The following is a 25,545-nucleotide window of genomic DNA, read 5'->3' on the forward strand; positions in this document are numbered from 1 at the left end:
ATGCTGGTAGATAAATACACCCCCACCCCCACCCCAACACACACTCATGCAAGGCACGGTTTTCTTCGAAAGTCTCCAGCTGTTCAGTTGGAGACTTACCAATTCACTAAATTGTCTAATATATTTGTTTCCATCTTTCACCTTACATTGTAAGTGCATGATCTAAATAGCCATCAGGGGTACACTAGTATACATGGAGCAGTGTGCCCTCAAATGGTAGCCAAATTTTGTTGCAAGTCAACACATATAAGAGATCGGGCAACACCAAATTTTGGTGCATCAAATTGGCTTAGAGGGCACACCAACTAGGAGATTGGATGATTATCTAGGAAATAGTCAATAGTCCAGACAATTGGGCAAAATCAGCAGGCTGAGTCTAGATCACTCATGACCAAATTGCTACATGTATACTTGTCCAAATATAATTTCAAACAGGGCAGAGGACCAGGGCTTTGTGTACAAATATTTCAGAGGAACCAATTGCAGTATTAGGGAGCATACATGTAGAAAAGGGGCTTGGAGGGTTAGCACTACAGGTATTTCATGTAATGGCAGTGTACAACAAGGGTAAAATAAATGCAAGAATCACAAGAAGTTGTTTTATGTCTGTGTATTTCCTAATAATCCTTTACACATAACAAGCTCTTCTCAAAAGATGGAAAACTTGAAAATACAAAGAAAATGGTCTATTCATCACTAGTAGATAGCAAAACACATACAGTAAAACTTGAATGTCTATGTTGATGAAATGAAGGAAAGTCTTGTAGATTGGGTAATGCCGAATAGATTGTAGAATCATTTCATTGTATTTCCCAAAACAGAAGAATTACCACTTAAAGACGAGAGGCTTGCGTTCCAATTGTTCAGAAATATAAGGTAAAAACAGTGTAAGAAGTTGTACTGTCTCAAATTCAAGACGACATTTTGCTTCTAGGATCACCATTGGTGTCCATTACACATGGATTGTTATGCCACACTGCAAAGTTCATAGATCTGCCATTCCAGAGTCCACACCATAAAAGTTGGTCACACAGGGCTGGTCTCGTCATAAACCTTACATCAGTAGTGAAAGCACTTGGTACAGGCAACACTAATGTTGACTATGTCCTTTCCTTACAAATACTAGCTTGGTCTGTGGTTGAACCTCTTTCTCAAGTAACGTGAATGTAGCGATCTACTACTGATGAACAGCTGTGACGTTGGCAGTCTACTTTGACCTTGCCCTCATCTTTCGTCTTTTGCGCTTGAGTCTATGTAAGAGAACAAGAAAACGTTAGTTTCAAATTAAACTTTTCATTAAGTGTTCATTCAGCTCACATCCCAGTCTTTTACTTACGACCTATCCATCTAGAGGAGTCAAACAAAACCTTACTTTTTGTGAAAATGTTTTCAGCTAAATTTATTGCAGCGTTAGGACCAGTAGAGCTAATACAGGTCAGACATTGCTACCCACATGTACTTATCACAAGATGCCTTTTGGATGGTTCACGTTGTGACAGAAAACATGTTAAAATTGGTATATGCACTTGACACAGATGGTGATTATGATGGGTAGCAGAACATGACATTTTAAAGGAATGTGTAACTGTACCAAGACTTAGACATACAGATTTGATTACATAATGATAAAAATAGGTAACTTACCTTCGCATACGCTTCTTTCGCCACTGTGGAATGAAAAAGAGAAAATTACACATTACAATGCGTGTCAACAATCGTTACAGAAATTGCTATAAAACCAAGTTTCATTTATACTGCACACAACATACTAATACCAGATCTATAGATAAGATAACCAGATGACCTGACACTTGCATGACACCTTTCCAATCTCTACATAAACTGGGAACGGTTCCCATCTAAATCAACATTTTTACTAAGTTTGGGAACCCCGGTAATAGAAATCAGGTATAAAACTCATAGATTTCCTTACAATCAACCACGATATTATTTTTAGTACAACCCTTGGCAAATCACTGCAAATAATTATGCCACACACGTGTGCATTATCACCAATGTTAATTCTTAAATGCAATTTATGATTGCAAGGAAAATGTAATGGAAATCATCACCATCACACAAGTTTTAGTAAATGTAACTTTTCTAGAATTTACCAGGCATTGATCACTTATATAAATCATTTTCAAAGAACCACATTTGGAGGGTTATCACAGACCACATGTGATGCCCAGTGCTGATAAAACATGATGGCAATTCAGGATCATGGCTGAAAAAACGTAATCAGCATTGTTAAAATGGTAAGTGAAAATCCAATTTTGCAATTTGTATGTACTATTAGTATTAGAGTTTGCAAAAAAACTTATCACAAACATAGAATTCTTGAAGTATCAACCAAAGTGATACAAAATGTTCGTCGTATCTCAAGTTAACATTGCACATGTTGTAATGATTGATGGACATACTGGTTTAAAACCCACGATGCCCGCGAAACTATGGAATCCCCGCGACCGAAAAGTGCAAAATGGATTGATTTATGATTAATTCACGGTTCTTACTTTTTTCCAAGACCATTCTGGCTATTTGGGTCACCATGCTGTTTTGATGGCAAATTGGAGTAGTAACTAGTAACTTTTCTCGCGTTGCGTCCGGAGGCGGGCAACTACAAAATTTGCATTCGATGCCGACATTACATACTTTCAGATATAACAATTTAGTTTCCTCAAAATTCAATAATATTCATGACCATTAGAATACTGTACAACACGATACACGACCCTCTTCAACCTAAATATATTGGGGGTACATGTACGTAGTACATGCCCCTCGATGGTTCAGTATCCGAGATACATGTTTTTGAAATGGTGAAATATCACGAAAAATACACTCACCTTTGCCCTCATACTTTAACAAGGGATCTACAAGAAATAGAAGAATGGATAAATGTTATTAAATTTACTTGATGAGATAAAATAAGCGAAGATTTTATGGATTTTCAAGAGTGACATACAACACACTTACTTTGTCAAAATGGACGACATGCAAGAGAAGGAATTACCCGGATGTTGACCTGACTTTGACCCCTTATCCTCGTTCAACATTACTGGAAGTTAAAGCAATGTGCCCAAACAGTTAAAGTGGTAATAGAAATGTTCTACCTATCGACAAAAGATGATACTTTCTTAACTATATTATAATTTTGACTTTTTAAAAAAGTTTTGCCACGATATGTAAGTCATATATCCTTTTAAAAAGTTACCGTATGTCCTCGAACACAATAACAACAGGCAAAATGGCGGACAACGCACCACATGAAGCAATGAAGACTGAGACAGATAAGTCAGCGCCTAGGAGTGAAAACAAAGATACGGGTGCAATGGATAAGCAAACACTCATGGCTGTTCTACAGTTCTTGAAAAAGAACAACTTGAAGGTGAGTAATAAGGCATAGCGAGGTGTCCCCGGTGTGTCTATCGACTCGGTCTCAGCTGTGGATGTCTCATTGACACTGAGTGTATACAGTACGTTACACAGGTTTATTAAGGAGTCCTGCTAAGCTTGCAGACGGAGTATGGGACTCGATTTTCACAAGGGCCATAACACAGGAGAAGAATATTGTCAGAATCGAGAGAGAGAGGGGGGGGGGGAGAGGAGGGGAGGATAATATAGTAGAAATGGTACATCATGTCTGATGTATGTACTGCTAGTGCTACACGAATCAATGTTGTTCATTTGTGTGCAAATAACAAGTAAGTCATTATATTTAGCATTACAGTTTCAAAAAGCATTCCAGTTGTGACCAGTGCAGCTTAAATAATTATGCCAAGTAACAATACCAAGAAACCTAAAAAAGTTGCAATTATACAGACGCATGTCACATATTTACAAATTATGTGTTGTACAGGAAACAGAAGGTTTGTTGCGTAAAGAAGCCAATGTCAGTTCTTCAACTGAAGTGGAACCTACAACAACAACAGAACAAGATGTGTCTTCTGTCTTGTCTGCATACTCAAGGTATGAAAATTATATGTTGTCATAGGAATAGATAATGAATATGGTTGCTAGGCTTAATCTTGTACCAGAACGTTTCATTATGATTACTACTATACAGTAAGTCCAAAATGTCAGTACCGGTAATTTAGACAACTGTAGAATAGTAGACTGAATGTAAAGTCGATACATATTTTTATTTCAAGTTAGGGACTCACTGTCTAGGGTAGTTGTACATGTATGTATTGATTTTGGTTCAGACCCCCTAACTTTATTTGTGTCATTTACCATGACTGATAGTCTCAGTTACCCATACTCTCACCACATGTGGCTCTAGTATGAGACCACCCAGGTTAGAGTCTGGGGAAACATAATCCCAAATCACACGCACTGGATCGCCCTCCTAAAGCAGTGCATTCTGGGAATACTTCACATCCAAAATTGCACACTGAACTATCCAGTGTTCCTTTTGTGACATGTTTGCATATCTCAAGCAATTGATACATGAACTTGCCTCTACAGCCAATTTTTCTTGACTTGGAAGAAATGTACTTCCAGTGGAGATGACTTGGGATTACATTTCCCCCAGACTCTCATCTGGGTGGTCTCACAGTAGAGCCCCCAGTGTTGAGAGTCTGGGTATCGAGAGTACATGACTGACTACCAGTGTGCCCTCTAATGATAGCCTAATTTTATCGTTGTGGGTCAAAATGATAAAAACTGGCATTTCTTGAGACATGCTAAGAGATATGAGAATACCAAAGTTTGGTGCATCACTAAAAATTGTGTGTATCAGTGGTGTGTGGCTTTGAGGACACACTGCTGACTACTGTTCTTCACTTCTGACATTGTTTTTCCATAAACTATGTGTTTTCTATTTTGATCTTTAATAGTGAGGGTGATCCATCTTTGTATGCAGACAACTACACCAACCTGATCTCATTTGTAGAGACAGCTTTGGATCAGTATAAAGTAAGTTTTGATGATGATAATAATGATGATGTAATAATGTTCATTTCATACATTTATGTACATGTATTGTGATATCCTACTCTGTGCTCAAAGCACTTTACAATTGTTACCGCTGGCATGGTTGTACAGTGACATAATAGCCCTTCATAATCTTCATACCACAATTTCCAAAGGAACATACAATCCACTGCAGTCACTATGTACATAGGGTTGAAAAGTTGCATTGCAGGTTCTTTCCTATCTGGCCCCCAAATGTATACAGCCTGGTTTACAGGGGCACAGCCATGGTTCTTGTAACTTCTTGCCAAATGACTTTAGCCATTTAGAAACAAACTACAGCCAGCAGTGAGGCTTGAATCTGCAATCTTCAGATTCCAAGCCAGTCACTCTAACCATTCAACCATCATGACACCACAACCATCAATGTACAGATTACAAGCCAACCACTCCAACCATTCAACAATCACGCCTCCACAACCAGCTACATTGTATGTACAGATTACAAGCCAATCACTCTAACCATTCAACCATCATGACTCCACAACCAGCTATGTACGGATTACAAGCCATTCACTCTAACCATTCAACCATCATGACTCCACAACTAACAATCATCCCAATGTATATGCACATGATATCAGGAATGCCATTTGTGTTTGTCCATAGTTTAAATACTGTGTTTTCATTTTCTCTCTCCTTGTTTCCACAGAGTGAAATTGCTCAGATTTTGTATCCAGTCTTTGTACATATGTACTTGGAATTAATTTATAATGAACACGGAAAAGAAGGTAAAGTATAATTATCAAGATTTACTGAAAACCATGGAATTCATGGGTGCATGAGTACACTGAGAAATCATGGCTGATTGTGTCCATGCAAATCAAGCTTATCATTTGCATAATAATTAGCATAAAATTGCATAAAGAATGAATATCCGCAGCATTCAACTTTTTCAAATTTATTTTTATGCTAGGACACTTAAAATAGGCAAATTATTTCCATGGCAACAAGTCCATTTTAGAAGGTCATATGAGTATAGAATAAACATTAGGTGAGTTACAAAGGATAACATAATGGACATCTACTGTACTGATTCAAGTAATTGTAATATTTTACATCTCAGAGTGCAGTGCTCCAGCTAAAATATTACAGGGAATTTATTGAGGTTTCTTGAGATGATGATCTAATTCTTCTTAATTATTTCATTGATTTTGTAAACTTTCCTGCATTTGTATGTATGTATGTATGTATGTATGTATGTATGTATGTATGTATTTATTTATTTATTTGTGTGCGTTTGTATGTGTGTATGTATTTGTGTGTTTGTATGTATGTATGTAGTATGTATGTGTGTGTATATATGTATGTATGTATGTATGTGTATATATGTATATGTGTGTGTGTGCGTGTGTGTGTGTGTATAATTAGATAGATGTATAGATAGACAGACAGTTACACAGACAGACAGACGGACGGACAAATGTTTATTGCTGGATATCATTAAAATTACAGCATATTGTCATTATTTTACAGCCAAATCATTGTATGATAGATTTCAAGGAATCCAGGAAGAATATTATGAAGATGACCTCGTAAAACTAGCCACTGTAACAAAGAAAGACCACATGAAAAGTAATGAACTAATGACCAATTTTAGGTAAGTGAACTAAGACAAAGATATTCATGGTATGATCTCCCTAAATGACCATGAAGTCTGGTCCTCTCTGTTTGATTATTATTGATGAAATAAAAAATTACCGGTATATCAATTTGAAGGCAGTCATTAAACTCAAGTCGTCATTTCAGTATAGATTGTTTTGTTTCAAAAGCTGTATATGTTAACAACTAACTGTACATGCCCACACAGTTCAATTTCCTCTTACCCATGGGTCAGAGCAGCCATGAAGACTCTCATGATGCTTGCATCCATGGTTTATTAATTATTCATTACATTATTTTAACACCTGTTTATCTCGGATTATAGTATGAGAAGCAGTCAGCAAAATATGTTTCTGAGAAATTTGTATCCCTTGAAATTTCCCATAAGCTAATTGCTTTGAACTGGTGGATAATGCCATAAACCCGGAATATTGGGAAAGGAAAATTTCAAGTTATTCTACAGTACAGTACTACTGTATTGGCACAGTTATAATCTCCCACTTTTAATCAGGGCACGCTCTTCTGAATAGCGCCCTCAGTCACCATACTATATAATCTTTTGTTTTTCATGACCACACTAGAGTATACATATACATGAAGATGTGCATGTACATTTGTAATTACTTGTATTAGTATCAGCTATTATTTAATGTTGAACACTAAATTCAGTTTGCAAACAGAGAGACGTAAATTTTACCACCTAATAGACGGATATTTCCCAAAGAGTTGGAAAGCCCTCTCATGTACTGTTATGACCCATCCAGCTAGTTCTATATTTCATGCAATCATGTACATTGTAATTTAGCAAAACACTGGCCTTATTGATTCAAGTTGGATGGATTCATCTTAGAGTTACGACATATCACAGTAACTGACAACTAAATTTAAACGGCACATTGAGAATAATAAAGCCAGCTCTTTGTCACATTACAGCCTTTGCAGAATGAGCATGTAGTTTTGATTAGATGAAGTATCAAGTTCAGTGAGACTTGCCACAAAATTTAATGTTAATGTTAAAGCACCTGTACAAATACCCTGAATATTCCATACTTGCCTCATGCGTTACTGGTTGCCATGATAACATTTTTTCCTCTTTCTTTTTTTTTGTATAACCAGATCAAGTAAATTCACCATCAAGATGTCCAGGGATTCCTATCAGCTGTTAAAACGATATTTACAAGATAAACAACAAAGCGTACTTTTGGATATCTTACAGGAACATTTATATATTGATGGTAAGTAAACATACTAACTGCAGTGAAATGTACAATGTATATGAAATGTATGTGATGTGAATGGATAGATGATATATTTTATTTGGTTCAACTACATGTATGGCTTGTGTCTTGTCCTGTACATGTATATAGTATATGTGTACATTCACACACTGCAGTGCAGTGCAGTGCAGTGAAAGACATAGCCTGGAATTCATGCGGATAGGTATTTTTCAATTTTGTTTTTTCCCCCTCATGATGGGAAAACCCGATATATAAAATCCCCATCTGCATATAGATTCCAGGCTGTGAAAGATATATGACGTGTATGTAATAATATAGAAACCAGTACATCGTACGCTTAAATATGGCATGGGTTTTATGATAAAGCAGCCCACTAAATAACACCAATCTATTCATTCATGCTATGTGTACTGTGTTCTTCCCAGGGCAGATTGCAAGGATGTTGGCTAATTTGCATATTAATTTACATATAAAGAACATGGCAATTTCCACATTGGTTTGCATATAATATGCACGGCTTCAACACTGGATCAAACTCTGACATGTTTATTTTAACACATACACAGATAGACATTGAGGATCAGCCATTTCTCTTCATTTGAAAGTATTATTATGATTTTGTCATTCAAAGATTACTCATGTTCAAGGATGGTAGAATGCTTTTGAAGCACAGTAGAAACCTGGCAAGCATGGCAGCCTAGGTGGCAAGGACAGTGTTTGCACCATGCTTTCTCTGTAGTGTGGAGAACACTGGTATTAATTTCCATTCGCACACTAACTGCAGTGAATGATACCTGAAGTATACGTGTTAGAAACCAATAGATTTATATGCTGAACTTGGGTTTTATTTTTAAAACAGCCCCAGAAAATAACATCAATCTATACATCAATTGATGCTAGGTATACATGTACATCATACATGTACATTCACATTGCAGTAGATTCAACTATGGCATGTGTTTAATGATATGGCAACCCCCCCCCCCCCCCCACACACACACACACACACACACACACCACCACCACCACCACCACTTAGTGATAATGAGACATTGGTGTTGGGTATATATGTATGTAACATGTAGATACATTGCAATAGGTCCAACTATAACATGTGTTTTTTACTGATACAGCAGGCCCCTCCCTTCTCCACCTTGTGACATGGTGACATTGATGTTGTGTATATATATGCATATTAACTGTAGTGAAAGATCATACATGAAATGTAATTACCCAAAATATATGTGGGTCATATTATATGCATGTACACACATTTTGTAGTTACCACATCCCAGGAACAGCTAAATACTTTAGGTTGTAATTGTTGTGTTTGATCACATAGTTACTATTAGAGTATTGTTTGATTATCATCAACTAATTTCCAGCCTGTTTACATCACATTCTGTGATTTTGCTTCGCTGTCTTACAAACTGCTTGTATTACTAGCAACAAGAAACAATTGATATTGTTTGAAAATCATACTCTCAAACTGATTGGGTTGAAAAAATGCACTCAAACCGTGATTGGTCACAATGGGGAGTGATAACGCACGACAGCCTAATTGACTATATTCAAATGAAGTCATTATGTAAGTGAACATTCAAATTGATTGGTCACGATGAGGAGTGATAATGTACATCAGCCTAATTGGCTTTATTCAAATGAAGTCATTATGTAAGTGAACATTCAAATTGATTGGTCACGATGAGGAGTGATAATGTACACCAGCCGAATTGATTTTATTCAAATGAAGTCATTATGTAAGTGAACATTCAAATTGATTGGTCACGATGAGGAGTGATAATGTACATCAGCCGAATTGATTTTATTCAAATGAAGTCATTATGTAAATGGACATTCAAATTGATAGGTCACGATGAGGAGTGATAATGTACATCATCCTAATTGACTTTATTCAAATGAAGTCATTATGTAAGTGAACATTCAAATTGATTGGTCACGATGAGGAGTGATAATGTACACCAGCCTAATTGACTTTATTGAAATGAAGTCAATATGTAAATGTGTCCTCCTTGAGATGAGCACAAGAATGACATAATATACACATAGTGAATATTATGTTAATATTCACAAACAGGCGTGTGGGTAGCTGCTGTGTGGGCGTGGCTAAATTAGTCATTTACCATGACTAGCATTACAAGTAGTTAGTGATAAAACAAACCAAACACGGATCGTGATGTGAACAGGCTAACTAATTTCCATCTCATATAATCACAGTGTTTGATGGTATGCCAAGAAGTAAACAACAAATTGATGCTACAGCTGGAGCTTTGACAGGAGCAGCTCGGAGAGAAGGTATGCAAAATTTCTCACATTATATAAGACTGCCCATAATTTTTCTCGATGTTTCTCATAAAAATGATGGGTCAGTCGGTTAAAAACAACAAAATGACAGCGTTGTGGAAGAGTTGGAGGTCATCAAAATTCAAAATATATACAAATGTGACACTTACCTGGTGTAGCATAGACAGTGGTTTCCCCTCCACTGTCTATAAGTTTAGGTAGCATGGAACATACTAAAATTAGGCAATGTGTCGCAGCGCCCTCTATAGAGACTGTAAAGTACATGTTTTGGGAGTCCTTGTGAACTTGTGCTATTTTCACATGTAGTAGTATTTTTGAAAATCAATAAGGGATGGTCACATAATTTCACACAAGCCCAGTAAACAAACTTTGTTCATTTAGGGAGGGAAGGGGGTCTGGTGTCAATGTGATTGGTGACTTTGTTTGCACTTCTAACCAACTTCAAAAACTGTCACATCTTCAGTGATAGAGAGATGTTGATAACTTATAACATTTACTGCTACTGTCGATTTTCAGTTAGTATTTTACTGTCTGTACCTTTGTCTCTTGCTCTGTCCATCCCCCTTTAAAAATGAATAAAACAATTTATATTTTTTTTTTCAATTTCTTTGTAGCTAATAAAACCAAAGTGTTTTATGGTTTACTGAAGGAACCAGATATAAACCTTCCTATTGAAGAAGATGACGAAGTCGGTGAGGGAGAAGACAAACCCAAGGTAAGCACACACACACACACACACACACACACACACACACACACACACACACACACACACACACACACACACACACAAACACACACACACAGACACACACACAAACACACAGACACAGAGACACACACACAAACACACACACAGAGACACACAAACACAGACACAAGCACACTCAGACACAAAACACAGAGAGAGAGAGAGAGAGAGAGAGAGAGAGAGAGAGAGAGAGAGAGAGAGAGAGAGAGAGAGAGAGAGAGAGAGAGAGAGAGAGAGAGAGAGAGAGAGAGAGAGAGAGAGAGAGAGAGAGTCAGTTCTTGTACAAATATGAAATGTTTTATTTTGTTGTTGTTGTTGTTTTGTTGTTGTTGTTGTTGTTTTTTTGTTGTTTTTTTTTTTGGGGGGGGGGTAGGGGTGGGCTGAGATATGATGTAAGATAGTGTGATACAATATCCTGAAATGAAACCACTTCATTTTTTCCAGAAAAAGAAAGTAAAGAAAGACTCTCAGCTCGGAAAAAAGAATAAACCAGACCCCAATGCTCCACCACAGACCAGAATACCATTACCAGAATTGTAAGTACTATGAATTGTTACTAATTTAGCGTTCAAATTTGTTAAATGTGGTGTGTGTGTGTGTGTGTGTGTGTGTGTGTGTGTGTGTGTGTGTGTGTGTGTGTGTGTGTGTGTGTGTCTGTGTGTGTGTCTGTGTGTGTGGGTGTGTCTGTGTGTCTGTCTGTGTGTCTGTCTGTGTGTCTGTCTGTGTGTGTGGGGGGGGGGTATAATTAGAATTTATTCCCCAATAATCCAGCTTTATCTCTACAAGTTGCAAGACTCTTTTTGACAAAAAGTTTAGGTCACAAATATTTTTCAGTTGAATGAAGAAAAACATTGGGAATAATATAACTATTCTCAAGCATTTTGAACATTTTGTTTAAAAAAAAAATGTTTTGACTGATATTCTGAGCATCACAGAACTAGTGACGTAGAGATGGGTTATTTAGAATGGCCATATTTTCTGTTCAAAGACAATATCTTGTCTCGTTCATGGTATGATAAGCTATAAACTGTTATACTCGGAAAAGGTCACAACTGCTTGTATGGAGCTTCGATTGAAATTTTCCGTGTGAACTTGAGAAACCACGATTGATTTTGTATCGAGTTAAATATAGTCTTCAGGAAACTCTTGAGTAACCCAGCATTAGTTGGTTACAGAAAAAGGCTGTTGCAGTGATTCGCCTGTGAAAAAACTGTGGACCAAGATATTTTCACGATAAGAAAATTTTACAATTTTATGCTGTTCCCACCTTTTTCCTAAAGACTAATTTTTACTAATTTCCAGACTGGTACATTCTGTTCATGTACACAAGAAGATATTTTCGTCACTACTTATTTTTACTAATTGTAACCAGACTGGTACATTCTGTTCATGTACAAGAAGGCATTTTAGTTTGTGTTTGTTTTCCAGTGAAATTAGCAAAAATAAGTCTGTCGCAAAAATTGCCAGGTTTACAGTATTGTGTTGATAATGGTTTCTGAACTAAGTTGTGAAAGTCACTGAGTGTATCATTTCCTCAAGGATCTCTGAATTTGCCACACTGTCCAAAATCTACACTTTGACTGAAAATGGTAGTGTCTTTTTTCCCCCAAGAATTCATGATACCACAGTATACACATCTGCTGTCCCAAAGAGATCTTTCGTTGTGCAACAATTTATTTGTTCAAAGCCAATCTTATGCGATGACTGGTCTTGAGAGATCTGTATTACATATACGTACATCATATTCCACAGGGGGCTTTAAAGTGGCCATATGGACAGGGATTAGGTATTCATTTTGGATTTTTAATCTATAAAACAATTTTATCATGGCTTCCTACTTGAAAAATCAGTGTGGAATAACATATGTCAAGTCTGTGTTTGTAACTCAGTACATTGCAAAAGATTAATAAATGCATAAAATGTTATTGTACGCACAATAACAAACAATTTATTTTTTTTTTAGCTTTTTGCAATGTAATGAGTCACAGACACAGACTTGCTCACTATTGTTTCACACTGACAAGTAGGAAGCCATGATAAAATTGTTTTATGAATAAAAAATAAAAAATAAAAAATAAAAACCCATTCTTCATCCATATGGTCATAATTGCCTTTCAGCGAGAATAATATCAATTATGGGCGTTTGTATTGTACACAAACAAAATCAGGAACGATATGTTCTGCACAATGACTTACTTACTTACTTACTTACATACATACATACATACATGTATACATACATACATACATACATACATACAGACAGACAGACAGACAGACAGACAGACAGACAGACAGAGAGATAGACAGACAGACAGACAGAGAGACATAGAGACAGGTATACATACATACATGAATACATGCATGCACGCATGTATACATACAGACAGACAGACATACATATGTACGCACGCACACACACAGACAGACAGACAGACAGACACACACATACATACATATACACAAAGAGACTGTCAGTTATACTGAAAACTAACACACATAAAAAACGAGATTTTTATCTGTCAACCAAACTTTATTCCAATCAGTGATTTTACCCTCTCTGTATGCTTTACATGTAACACCATACTTACAAAAAGTTGAATTGACAGAAATTTTTGAGTTGAAATCCTGGATATATATGTGATGCATCAGTTACATAAGTAACATGCAAATCTGAATGAGATGATGTTATCTGAATATTAAAGATAAAATAACATAACATGATAGATACTTATAAATGGTATTTGCTACAACCCACTGTATTTTTTTTGTTACTACTCTGGTAATACAGGCTTTGGTTTACCAGGATAGACACAAACTAAAACTACTGTTGCTCAATGTGGTAGATTACACAAGTTGGTGATAGTGGTTCCTCTGTTATGCCTCATATTGCCTTAGAAAATATTTATCTGTGGTTGTGTGTGGCTAATCACCTTGTGATCAAGATAATGTAAACATTGGAAGTCCCAAAACAGTAGTAAAGTGCAATTTCATAAATCATCGAAATTTATCAAAACACTGCCTGTGTTACACTATAGACTGGTACATTTTAATGTGTTTGAGTCACTTGAAAAAAACTAACTTCAATGAGCCACCTTATTGAGATTATACTTCAACCAATATTAACAAACATCAAGAGATAGTAGTTTGACCTTCAATGCAAGTACAGTTTGGTTAAGTAACTACAGACAGAATCCAAAATATGATTGGTCTTTATCAATACAAGTCAGAATCTAACATTAATGTGGTCCAATGATATTAGAATCTACCACAACTGATTTCTAGGTCTGAATATAAGTTTAAAGTCGCTCTCTGGGTATAAAGTGTACAGTTACTTTCTGAATATAAGTTTCAAGTCGCTCTCTGGGTATAAAGTGTACAGTTACTTTCTGAATATAAGTTTCAAGTCGCTCTCTGGGTATAAAGTGTACAGTTACTTTCTGAATATAAGTTTCAAGTCGCTCTCTGGGTATAAAGTGTACAGTTACTTTCTGAATATAAGTTTCAAGTCGCTCTCTGGGTATAAAGTGTACAGTTACTTTCTGAATATAAGTTTCAAGTCGCTCTCTGTGTATAAAGTGTACAGTTACTTTCTGAATATAAGTTTCAAGTCGCTCTCTGGGTATAAAGTGTACAGTTACTTTCTGAATATAAGTTTCAAGTCGCTCTCTGGGTATAAAGTGTACAGTTACTTTCTGAATATAAGTTTAAAGTCGCTCTCTGGGTATAAAGTGTACAGTTACTTTCTGAATATAAGTTTAAAGTCGCTCTCTGGATATAAGTTTACTGAATGTAAGTTTAACATACTTTGTAAAAGTTTGCAGTTACTTTCTGAATAGAGAGGTTTAGATGCGTGTATTTACGTGTGTTCTATACGTGTTACTGTAGCGTCATAGTCACGTGATTCGAAGCAACCCACGTATTCTGTGTCAGACGATGCTACGTCAAAATGGCAGTCTACACGTAACTATAAATGCGTGTTGAGTTTTTGTCATTTTCTTCGGTTAAATGTCATATTTTTTATATCAAAGTTCGGAAGCACAACTGTAAACTAATCGCTCGGTTTTTCGTTCAGGTATTTGTGGGAAAAATACTGACATGTTTAGAAAACAAAGTCATGTGTGTGGCCTTTTGGACAGAAGATGTCAACACGCGCATGCACATTCCAATGTCTTTCACGTCTGTATTCTGAACGTGTAACGAAACACAACTTGGTACACGTCATTACGTGTACGCATGCACAATAATGCTCCCCTACACGTAGGCATTCAAACGTGTATCTAAACCTCTCTATTATGACTTTAAAGTCACTTGTGGATGTGAGTTTAAAGTCACTTGTGGATGTGAGTTTAAAGTCACTTGTGGATGTGAGTTTAAAGTCACTTGTGGATGTGAGTTTAAAGTCACTTGTGGATGTGAGTTTAAAGTCACTTGTGGATGTGAGTTTAAAGTCACTCGTAGATGTGAGTTTAAAGTCACTCGTAGATGTGAGTTTAAAGTCACTCGTAGATGTGAGTTTAAAGTCACTAGTGGATGTGAGTTTAAAGTCACTTGTGGATGTGAGTTTAAAATCACTCGTGGATGTGAGTTTAAAGTCACTTGTGGATGTGAGTTTAAAATCACTCGTGGATGTGAGTTTAAAGTCACTTGTGGATGTGAGTTTAAAATCACTCGTGGATGTGAGTTTAAAGTCACTCGTGGATGTGAGTTTAAAGTCACTCGTGAATGTGAGTTTAAAGTCACTTGTGGATGTGAGTTTAAAGTCACTTGTGGATGTGACTAAGTTTAAAGTCACTTTACGGTGTAGTTTTCTGAATATAAGTTTCAAGTTTGCATGTAAATGTGAAGTTTAATATTTCAGTTCACATTTCAATAAATTTCCGAAATATCAATTCAATGGGAAGTGATTCTGAATTTAAGATCTATCTAAATAATTTCTGAGTCAGTATTAGAACTGATTTCCAGATAGCAGTTTGAAATGAAATCTAAATTGTAATACAATGTAGTTGACTCCAAGTATCAAATAGAAAAGATGGAAATACATACTTGATATTGTATGTTGTCAATTTCTAGAGTAAATATTTCTGTATACTATAAAAATACATTCGTATCCAGCTTGATACTTTGTTATGTGAAGAAATACAAAAAATTACATATTTCACTTAAAAACAAACACATTGCTAAAATTACGTATTTCACTTAAAAACAAACACATTGTTACAAGTGTTTGTATTAATGCAACTAATAAATTGAAAATATTAAAGATGTATTTTTTAGTCAGAATTTATAATTTTGTGTACATGATTACATTCTCCAGGTTATAATATTTTAGTGACTGATTTCATGTATCTCTGTATCACTAGATTACTTGATATCAATAATTTCATTTATCTCTGTATATCACTAGATTACTTGATATCACTGATTTCATCTATCTCTGTATATCATTAGATTACTTGATATCACTGATTTCATCTATCTCTGTATCACTAGATTACTTGATATCACTGATTTCATCTATCTCTGTATCACTAGATTACTTGATATCACTGATTTCATCTATCTCTGTATCACTAGATTACTTGATATCACTGATTTCATCTATCTCTGTATCACTAGATTACTTGATATCAAAGATTTCATCTATCTCTGTATCACTAGATTACTTGATATCACTGATTTCATCTATCTCTGTATCACTAGATTACTTGATATCACTGATTTCATCTATCTCTGTATCACTAGATTACTTGATATCACTGATTTCATCTATCTCTGTATCACTAGATTACTTGATATCACTGATTTCATCTATCTCTGTATCACTAGATTACTTGATATCACTGATTTCATCTATCTCTGTATCACTAGATTACTTGATATCACTAATTTCATCTATCTCTGTATATCACTAGATTACTTGATATCACTGATTTCATCTATCTATGTATCACTAGATTACTTGATATCACTGATTTCATCTATCTCTGTATCACTAGATTACTTGATATCACTGATTTCATCTATCTCTGTATCACTAGATTACTTGATATCACTGATTTCATCTATCTCTGTATCACTAGATTACTTGATATCACTGATTTCATCTATCTCTGTATCACTAGATTACTTGATATCACTGATTTCATCTATCTCTGTATCACTAGATTACTTGATATCACTGATTTCATCTATCTCTGTATCACTAGATTACTTGATATCACTAATTTCATCTATCTCTGTATATCACTAGATTACTTGATATCACTGATTTCATCTATCTCTGTATCACTAGATTACTTGATATCACTGATTTCATCTATCTCTGTATCACTAGATTACTTGATATCACTAATTTCATCTATCTCTGTATCACTAGATTACTTGATATCACTGATTTCATCTATCTCTGTATCACTAGATTACTTGATATCACTAATTTCATCTATCTCTGTATCACTAGATTACGTGATATCACTGATTTCATCTATCTCTGTATCACTAGATTACTTGATATCACTGATTTCATCTATCTCTGTATCACTAGATTACTTGATATCACTGATTTCATCTATCTCTGTATATCACTAGGTTACTTGATATCACAATATGAAGATGTACAGATTGTATTGGTTATAACAAAGACCCCACACCCGGAATTAAGATTTGTTAATGGGCTATGAAAATTTGGTGAAAATCTAAAGAGTTATTGTCAAGGAGGTGTTGAAATATTTTATTTAGTGTTGCAAACAGTCTTTTTTTTGATTAGCATTCCAGATTTTATTTGAGCTTGGAATAGTTCTTTAAAGTGGCCATATGGATGAGAAATTGGTATATATTTTGGATTTTTATTTGATAAAACAGCTTCACTATGTCTTTCTACTTGAAAAAATAAAGCGAAAGAACATACACCAAGTCCGTGTTCATAACTCAATACATTGCAAAAAGATGCAAAAAGTGTAAAAAGTTTGTTATTGTACGTACAATAACAAACATTTTACACATTGTTTAATGTTTTGCTGTTTATTGAGTTGCGGACATAAACTTGGTATATGTTCTTTCGTTTTAGTGAAGCTGTTTTATCAAATAAAAATCCAAAATATATACCCAGTTCTCATCCATATGGCCACTTTAAGGGGGCCCTTTGAATCAAGTTATAGCACTTAGGAGTGTATGAATTATTTGAAAACCCTTTCTTTAACTACACAGACTGTCATAAATTCTGGTCGTTTCCTTAAAATATAGAAAGATATGAATTAAAATTCAAAATTCCATGTGTTTGTTTATTTAGTGATTGAGTGTTGCAGACTGTCTTTGTTTATTGTGTAATTGAATACAGCAGGTAACCAGTAAAGGTTGTGTATTCATTGCTATCACTGTACACAGCAGTACCACTGACAAGTCTAACCCAGATTTCATCTCCATGATCTATATCTATGATTACACTGTTAGATGCAGCACCATGGGACCTACCACCTGAATTGTGTACAAATATACAGGGTAACCGGGTAGTGTTCTTTATCAAACACACATATAAGTGATTGCTGTTATGTCGTAATGCAGAAATCATGAAGTAATACATACCACTGACTGGGCATGTAAATTTACCAGTAGATGTACTATAACCATTTCCATCATTAGAATATACTTTATCATAAACAATCACTGTGGAACTAGACACAGGTCCCATGGATGTTGTCTTGGCAACTGAGAATGCTACTCTAGGTTGTTGTTGTACCTGACCTACTTCTCCTTTGTGACCTTTAGGGCCTTGGATACCTTGACCTCCCATTGACCCTTGAACACCCTTGATCCCCATTTGACCTGCTAAGCCCTTCTGACCTTTGAGACCATTTCTTCCAGATTGACCAATCAAGCCTCTGTCCCCCTTTGGTCCTTGTATACCTTGACCTCCCATTGACCCTTTGAGACCATCAATTCCTTTCTGACCAACTTCACCTTTGCCCCCCTTTGGTCCTTGAATGCCTTGACCTCCCATTGACCCTTTATTACCCTTGATGCCTGTATCACCTTTTGTACCGTTTTGTCCCTCAACTCCATCCATTCCTTTCTGTCCAATTTCACCCTTGGCTCCTTTTGGTCCTGGTTTACCTGTTTTTCCTTTTAGACCAGGTTGACCTCTTGACCCAAGCTCACCAGTGTCACCCTTCTCACCAGGAGTTCCATCCAACCCTGGTGAACCACTGTCTCCCTTTGAACCTACAGCACCTTGTACACCAGCAGTGCCTGGAATTCCTATAGGAATAAGATTGTATACAATATATTGTGAATTTGATGAAAATAGTGACATATATTTAAATGTATATGTATGTAAATTTTGCTCACATGATCATTAATTTGGCAAAACTCCTAGAATGAAATGACATAATTTTGGTGGCCAATATCTGAGTTTGTGTTCCCTTTAATTTACTCTGTACTGTTATGTACATATTTGCATAATCTAGATGCTAACATGGTAGCAAATAATTGCAAATAATCTCGCTGAATGAGAAATTGTGACCCAAAAGTTGTTCATGTAAATGAGTAAACTCCAAACTGTTAGAGTGATGTAAACAATGTATAAGTAGCATCCTGAACTGATAAATATACCATATTTGGTAATTACGGTCTTCAATAAAGACTGACTTATCATTGGACAGAATTCTGTGATTGAGGAATGGAGACATGAAGCTAATTAATGACTGTGGGGTGGCTTTAGTTGAATTTCAAAATTCATCTCAGGATCTCATTGAGCTAGATGTAAAGAGAGATGTTGAGATTTGATGCAGGATAGCACCACACTGTACAATATCTTACCCACAACTCTCTCTGACTGGTATGCTTGGAGGTTCCTTATTTTATAACTTTTACAATAATCCATACTTTTCAACATTTTAAGCATAGTAATTAAGTTTAATTAATATGTAGCAAAAGAACGCTTAGGAATAAAAAGATAAAGTTCTAAATTTTCAAGCATGTGCTGTGAATAAAACACTTTTCACTGTCAAAATGTCAATAACTTGGGTAGTCAGTGTGTATGATGAGTTTTAGTATGTAAATTTCTTTTGTTATACCTATTCAAATAAATATATATCTTTGGCAAAGTCATAGCAGGTGCATATATTTTCCTTAGTTTCGTCGCAAAATATTCTGCATGTCTTTCAAGAAAATCTGCTGACAAATTCCTAAAATTACTACTCCTTCTACAATAAATCACTGATACCAGAACCGATGAAAATGGGTATTCAGAAACTCATCAGTGGCAATTCTACGCTTGACAAATGGAAAAAATGTTTTTACAAAACCCTATACACTGGTGAGATTTGTCTGACTTCAAGGAGATGATGTCCAACACTACAAATCAGAGAGAGTTGTGGGTAAAATGTTGTACAGTTCACCAGACTAATAAATGTGTAAGTGTATTCCATTATAGGCATTAGTATATGGATAAATGAGGAAAAAACAATACTGGGGACAGTACCCCTGCCTTGGTTTTAACCGATTGATGACACAATTGTATTAATGTGTATATGGAGTCAACTGATAAATGTACATCATCCAACAACATGAGTGAAATTTGTAATGAAACGGCAATGTGTCTGCATGTTGGTAGAGTCAAGAACAACGTGAAAGGCTACCACTCTGAAGAGTCTGTAGAAGTGATTTTGTGTAAAACATTGCACACTTCTTTGGATATTACATTGTTTGTAGTCAGGTCAACTTGTATATGGAATATCCAAGGATATATGAATAAATCCCATTCCATTTGTTCAACTGAGAAGTTTTGTTCAACTTATATTACAATGTATGATAATTACCTGGGATACCAGGGATTCCATTTCCACAGGGTTTAGATACATCAGTCCGGGTGTCTTCATCTTGTTGCTGAGCAACAGTCAGTGAAAGTTGGACAACACAGACTACAATGCAGTACTGTGCAAACCACTGGAATATGTTGGTCATCATTGTTAGTTTGATGTCTTCAAGTACTGAAAATAAGAAGTGATTTTAACTGTAAATATAGGAGTAATTGAAATGTCACAAAATGCTGACATCAAAGAATCTCTATTTTAACCTTTGATCAGGGAGAAAAGAGATAAAAAATTGTGCTATTACCCTTCACTATTGAAAAAAAAACTGGACTAAAACATGGATAAAGTTGATTGATTGAAGGCCAATAAAAAGTGTTATTCTGCAGATTTTCTGCAAAACATTTTGGCCCTAGCAAAAATGACCATGCCCATAGCAACAGCCAAATGGCAGTGTGTTTTGGTCAAATAACCTCATCTGGTAGGCAAGTTAGTAAACATTCAAAATATGTAAGCAAATATCCTTAGCAAAAATAACTATGCCTATAGCAACAGCCAAACAGAGGTGTATTTCATAAAGATAACAACAGGGATTTTTCAACAAGTGAACAAAAACTCAAAAAATGTATGCAAATGTACCTAGCAACAAGACCATGCCCATAGCAACAGCCAAATGATCATGCACATCACAAAGATAACAACAGTGATTAATAGACAATTGAATAAACTTTCAAGAAATGTATGTAAATGTACCTAGCAACAGGACATGATGACCAAAAGCAGACGATTTGACCAAAAAATAGACCAAGCCATAGCAACAGCCAAATGATCAGGTATATTGCAAAGATAACGATATGTTTTATTCAAAAACTGTATGTAAACATGCCTAGCAACAAGACCACACCCATAGCAACAGCCAAATGATCACTTATATTGCAAAGGTAACAACAGGGATTAATAGACAAATAAATGAACGTTCAAAAAATGTATGCAAATATTCAAGCAATTATACAGTTGTGTTACAATGCCATTGGCACTATATTTCATACAATCTAATGCATCACACTACCATGACTTATGGCAACTCTCTGTCAACATCCATTGTGGGAGCTGAGTCATCTCCGATGACTGCATGTTTTACTCAATTCAAAACATGTCATTATATATTAACCTTGATGTAATCTATTCTTATATTACTGTCAAAGCATGTCTTGGTTAACATAATTGTAATTCTCGTATTGCTTCTTGCATTGTTAGAACAGTTAATTAATTTGTCAGAGAGTGAATGATAGGAGCTGGCTACACTAAACCATGCATTGCTGGTGTAGTGGTCTATGAATTCACAAAAACATGTAATGTAACATGACACCTGCCCTTTGGAACATTACTGTTTGCTTGCAAATGCTAACTAGTTTGTCAGAATATATGCATAAAAAATGAAGTCATCAGATCATTTATATAATAAATCTTAATTCCAGATTTGGGATCAGATAATTGCAATTGATGGTTGAGTATTCTTCAGAAATAGAATATTGCCAAATTAGTTTGAATATGCAGCAAAAGTTACACACCAAAAACTTGTAAACTTGGCTTGTCCCCCTTTAATGTTTATGACTTCTATGCGTTCATAGACTTACATATGAAAATTTCTACTCACAGTCAAAAAAATTTTGATTCCTAATTTACATGAATGTCTAAGCCTTGCATTAGTTTAATATCTATAGTACTACATCCCTGTTGGTGCAGAGGAGATACTGGTGGAAATTTGGGGTTAGTTTGCAACTTGGAACAGAAAGTTTCATTGTACAAATTTTGTAAGTGAAGAGATGTCAGCCTTCCTACGTGTATCTGTACACAACAAAATTTGTAGAACATTTACACAGATATGGATGATGCAAGAAATTGTCTAACTACCAGTGAGTCAAGGTTAATTTTAATAAAAGAATACAACCTACCTGTGGATAAAAGTTGGTGAAACTCTGGTAGGATATCCAAACTCTTCTCACAGCCTCAGAACTCTTCTCACAACAACTAGCTTGTAGAATTATTCAAAAGATCCAAACCCTGGAGTCAAGTCGAGATGTAATGCAACAGATAGTAGGTCTTTTTATAATATCAGTTATGTAAAGTAGTAGATTATTGGTCACTCCCATCATATGAATATGTAATATATGCTATCTCATTGTCAATTGGTTGATAGTTTGATTGTGTCCATATATAGTCCAATCATTTGCATAATTCATAATATATCAAGGGTGCAGTTATGAATGAAGAAGTTCACTAGATATAGCTGTGTATTAAAGATGCCCCATTTTTCCTAGAATTCATACCAAGGGCCTGGATGTAATGGGGAAGTTTTGTTAAAAGAAATTAGGACACTCACATGTATTATATTACTATACCTAGTTTTAAAGACTTTTAGCTGAATCATTTCGAAACAGTGATCAATTGTTGAACTTTTGTACCCAGATAATGCTGTATGAGATGCCCCATTTCCTGTTTTCAAGGGACCTGGATGAGATTGGAAAGTTTTGAAGACAGTCTGTGTTATGAACTTATAGTACTATAGTTACGATGCCCATAAATTATCAGCAATAGAGAAAACATACTAGTATTACCGTATATCTTATAGTTTGACACTGGGGTCTTTTACTACTTGAGATTCAACTTCATTCACTTAGGGGTGCTTGTCATGAATAAACTTTTATGCTTTAATCCTATGCACTTATAATGATAATAATAATGTTGGGTTCTTATATATAACCTATGTGTTTAAAACACTTTATAATTATTACCCCTGGCTCGGTTCAGAACAGCACAATGGCCCTTCAGTCTTCCTCAACTCCCTGGGGAGCATACAATCCATTGCAGCCATTTCAGCGCATAGGATTAAAGGGAGTAGCAGTACATGACAAAGTGTATGTCTGAACTCTAAAAGCAAGTAGTATTGAATGACCATTCACTGCTAAATTGTGTTACCCTGAAGGCCTCCTGTGTTTGGTGGAAATATTGGACGTAAAATTAAGGGAAGTTTTGAAGACGTGATAATCATAGCGATGTTGTAATGAAATCCTTAAGTTATATTTAGACCTTTAGTCACTTTTCCTGTTATCAAAGTGGATGTGATTCTAAAGTATCTATATCATAAGTTTAAAGAGATGTTGTTTGTGCCTGGTACAAATTGAGGACTAGTTATTACTACATAATGTACCAGTGGTGATTTGCACTGGTGTACCACACATACTAGTAGTAATTGCACACCAGTGCAGTACCAGAAACATTATTGCATACCTACATGCAAATGATATGCATATGATATGCAAATAAGTGTGTAGTTGTATTTGCATATTTTAGCAAAATAATACATGGTTACATGTTTACTATAGTGGCTGCAAATTTGGAAGAAATCATTACACAACTGGGGTATATTGCTATGTTATAATGTTCACTAATTTACCCTTCTTTTTAAACTGCCAATTTGAAAGCTTTCCAGGGCAGTCTACTAGATGCATCTTGGTTACAGCACATACTTCTATCCCCCCCCCCCCCCACTCTCACTCATGCCGTCTAGTGTTTCTACTTCCTGCTAAGTAGCTTCCTTAGTTTGCAGAACTCAACAGTATCACATGAGTATATTTAACATGTACACAATGTATCAAATGATGGTGTCAAAAACATGTGTGTTGTGGTTAAATTGCATTCTTCATGGAATAACTAAAGTGCGGAAATGAAATCACGTGAAATGTTATAGACGTGGGAATAGATATCTTGGATGTGGACCGGACTGTAGTAGGATTGCAAGACCTGGAACCGACAATGTGTGGGGGTTAGGGGTGGGGGGGGGGGGGGGGGGGTGGTGGTGATGGGTGGGGCAATGCTCTCATTGATAGGGTGATATCTTGTGTCATTGCTATTCAGTGTATACTCCATACAAGCATTACAGTCGGTTTCAACTTACCACTCAAGGTCTGTTAACAACTGGCCAGAAACTGTACATGTTATGTACTTAAAAGATAGCAAGATTGAATGAGTACAGTTTATTGACATTTTGTCCAAATAAACTAACATGTCGCCATGCAGACATGGAATACAGACATCAAAATATTGGCACCCATGTTTCTGCGTCTCCTCGCAGTCATGTTTTAAAAGTTTATATTATATGAATGAATGTGATAATGTCATTGGTCTCCAAGTAGCTTACTTACAATGTACAGCTGTTGGTGGTGATTTAAAATTTAGCACAGAATATTGCTCTACATACAGCAATTTGACTATTGACAAATTGGTTTGATTGATTGATTGATTAATGTATTGATTGATTGATTGACTAATTGATTGATTGATTGATTGATTGATTGATTGACCAACTGACTGATTGACTGACAGACCGACCGACTGACCGACAATGAATGAATGAATGAATGAATGAATGAATGAATGAATGAATGAATGGGGAGAGAGATCAAATATCATGTATAGCTTCTACCCTACACTGTCAAAAATATGCTCCAAGTAAATGTAAACATTGGAAATTTAAAAAAAAAGTTTAAAAATTGTATTTTTATAGACGAGACATTGATAAGATGGAGAAAGCACTATCATTGAGGGAATCCTTAAAAAGAGTGACAGTTGGTCCAGAAAATTTACCGTCTATATGTTTCTATACCTTTCTCAACTCACAACATGGGTAAGTAGAAATTTAAGTGAATTTATAATATGTACTATGCTAAGAGAAAACCGTTGATCAACATGTGGTTCCAATTGAAATGACATGCAATTCACTCTCTGAAAAGGTCTTTCCTTGTATTGTTGCATATTCTATTTCACATCACTTCAGTTCTGC

The 25,545-nt window shown here is 35.6% G+C and overlaps 2 protein-coding genes and 1 long non-coding RNA gene across 3 annotated transcripts in view; 1 reads left to right on the top strand and 2 right to left on the bottom strand.

Moving 5' to 3' along the window:
* Positions 1-595: 595 nt before the first annotated feature.
* Positions 596-2,987, bottom strand: LOC144450665 (uncharacterized). The gene is made up of 2 exons (XR_013482255.1): positions 1,645-2,987; positions 596-1,250 (listed from the first exon to the last, which is right to left on the bottom strand). It is a non-coding gene; the product is annotated as an uncharacterized LOC144450665 (long non-coding RNA).
* Positions 2,988-3,257: 270 nt separating this feature from the next.
* The window catches only part of LOC144450526 (transcription initiation factor TFIID subunit 5-like), a 32,916-nt gene continuing 10,628 nt past the window's right edge, over positions 3,258-25,545 (top strand). The window contains exons 1-10 of the mRNA XM_078141171.1: positions 3,258-3,391; positions 3,863-3,972; positions 4,842-4,920; positions 5,630-5,708; positions 6,454-6,577; positions 7,696-7,814; positions 10,056-10,133; positions 10,757-10,857; positions 11,338-11,429; positions 25,270-25,389. Of these exons, the coding sequence (XP_077997297.1) occupies positions 3,278-3,391; positions 3,863-3,972; positions 4,842-4,920; positions 5,630-5,708; positions 6,454-6,577; positions 7,696-7,814; positions 10,056-10,133; positions 10,757-10,857; positions 11,338-11,429; positions 25,270-25,389 (1,016 nt within the window). The 5' untranslated portion in view covers positions 3,258-3,277. The remainder of the gene's footprint in view (positions 3,392-3,862; positions 3,973-4,841; positions 4,921-5,629; positions 5,709-6,453; positions 6,578-7,695; positions 7,815-10,055; positions 10,134-10,756; positions 10,858-11,337; positions 11,430-25,269; positions 25,390-25,545) is intronic.
* LOC144450794 (uncharacterized) lies at positions 17,774-22,768 on the bottom strand. Its single transcript, XM_078141518.1, has 3 exons — positions 22,658-22,768; positions 20,712-20,882; positions 17,774-19,149 (listed from the first exon to the last, which is right to left on the bottom strand). Exons 2-3 carry the CDS (start codon positions 20,857-20,859, stop codon positions 18,212-18,214), a joined length of 1,086 nt encoding a protein of 361 aa, XP_077997644.1. The 5' UTR covers positions 20,860-20,882; positions 22,658-22,768; the 3' UTR covers positions 17,774-18,211.

The sequence above is a fragment of the Glandiceps talaboti genome, chromosome 20, assembly GCF_964340395.1.
Source record: "Glandiceps talaboti chromosome 20, keGlaTala1.1, whole genome shotgun sequence".
NCBI classification, from domain to species: Eukaryota; Metazoa; Hemichordata; class Enteropneusta; family Spengelidae; genus Glandiceps; species Glandiceps talaboti.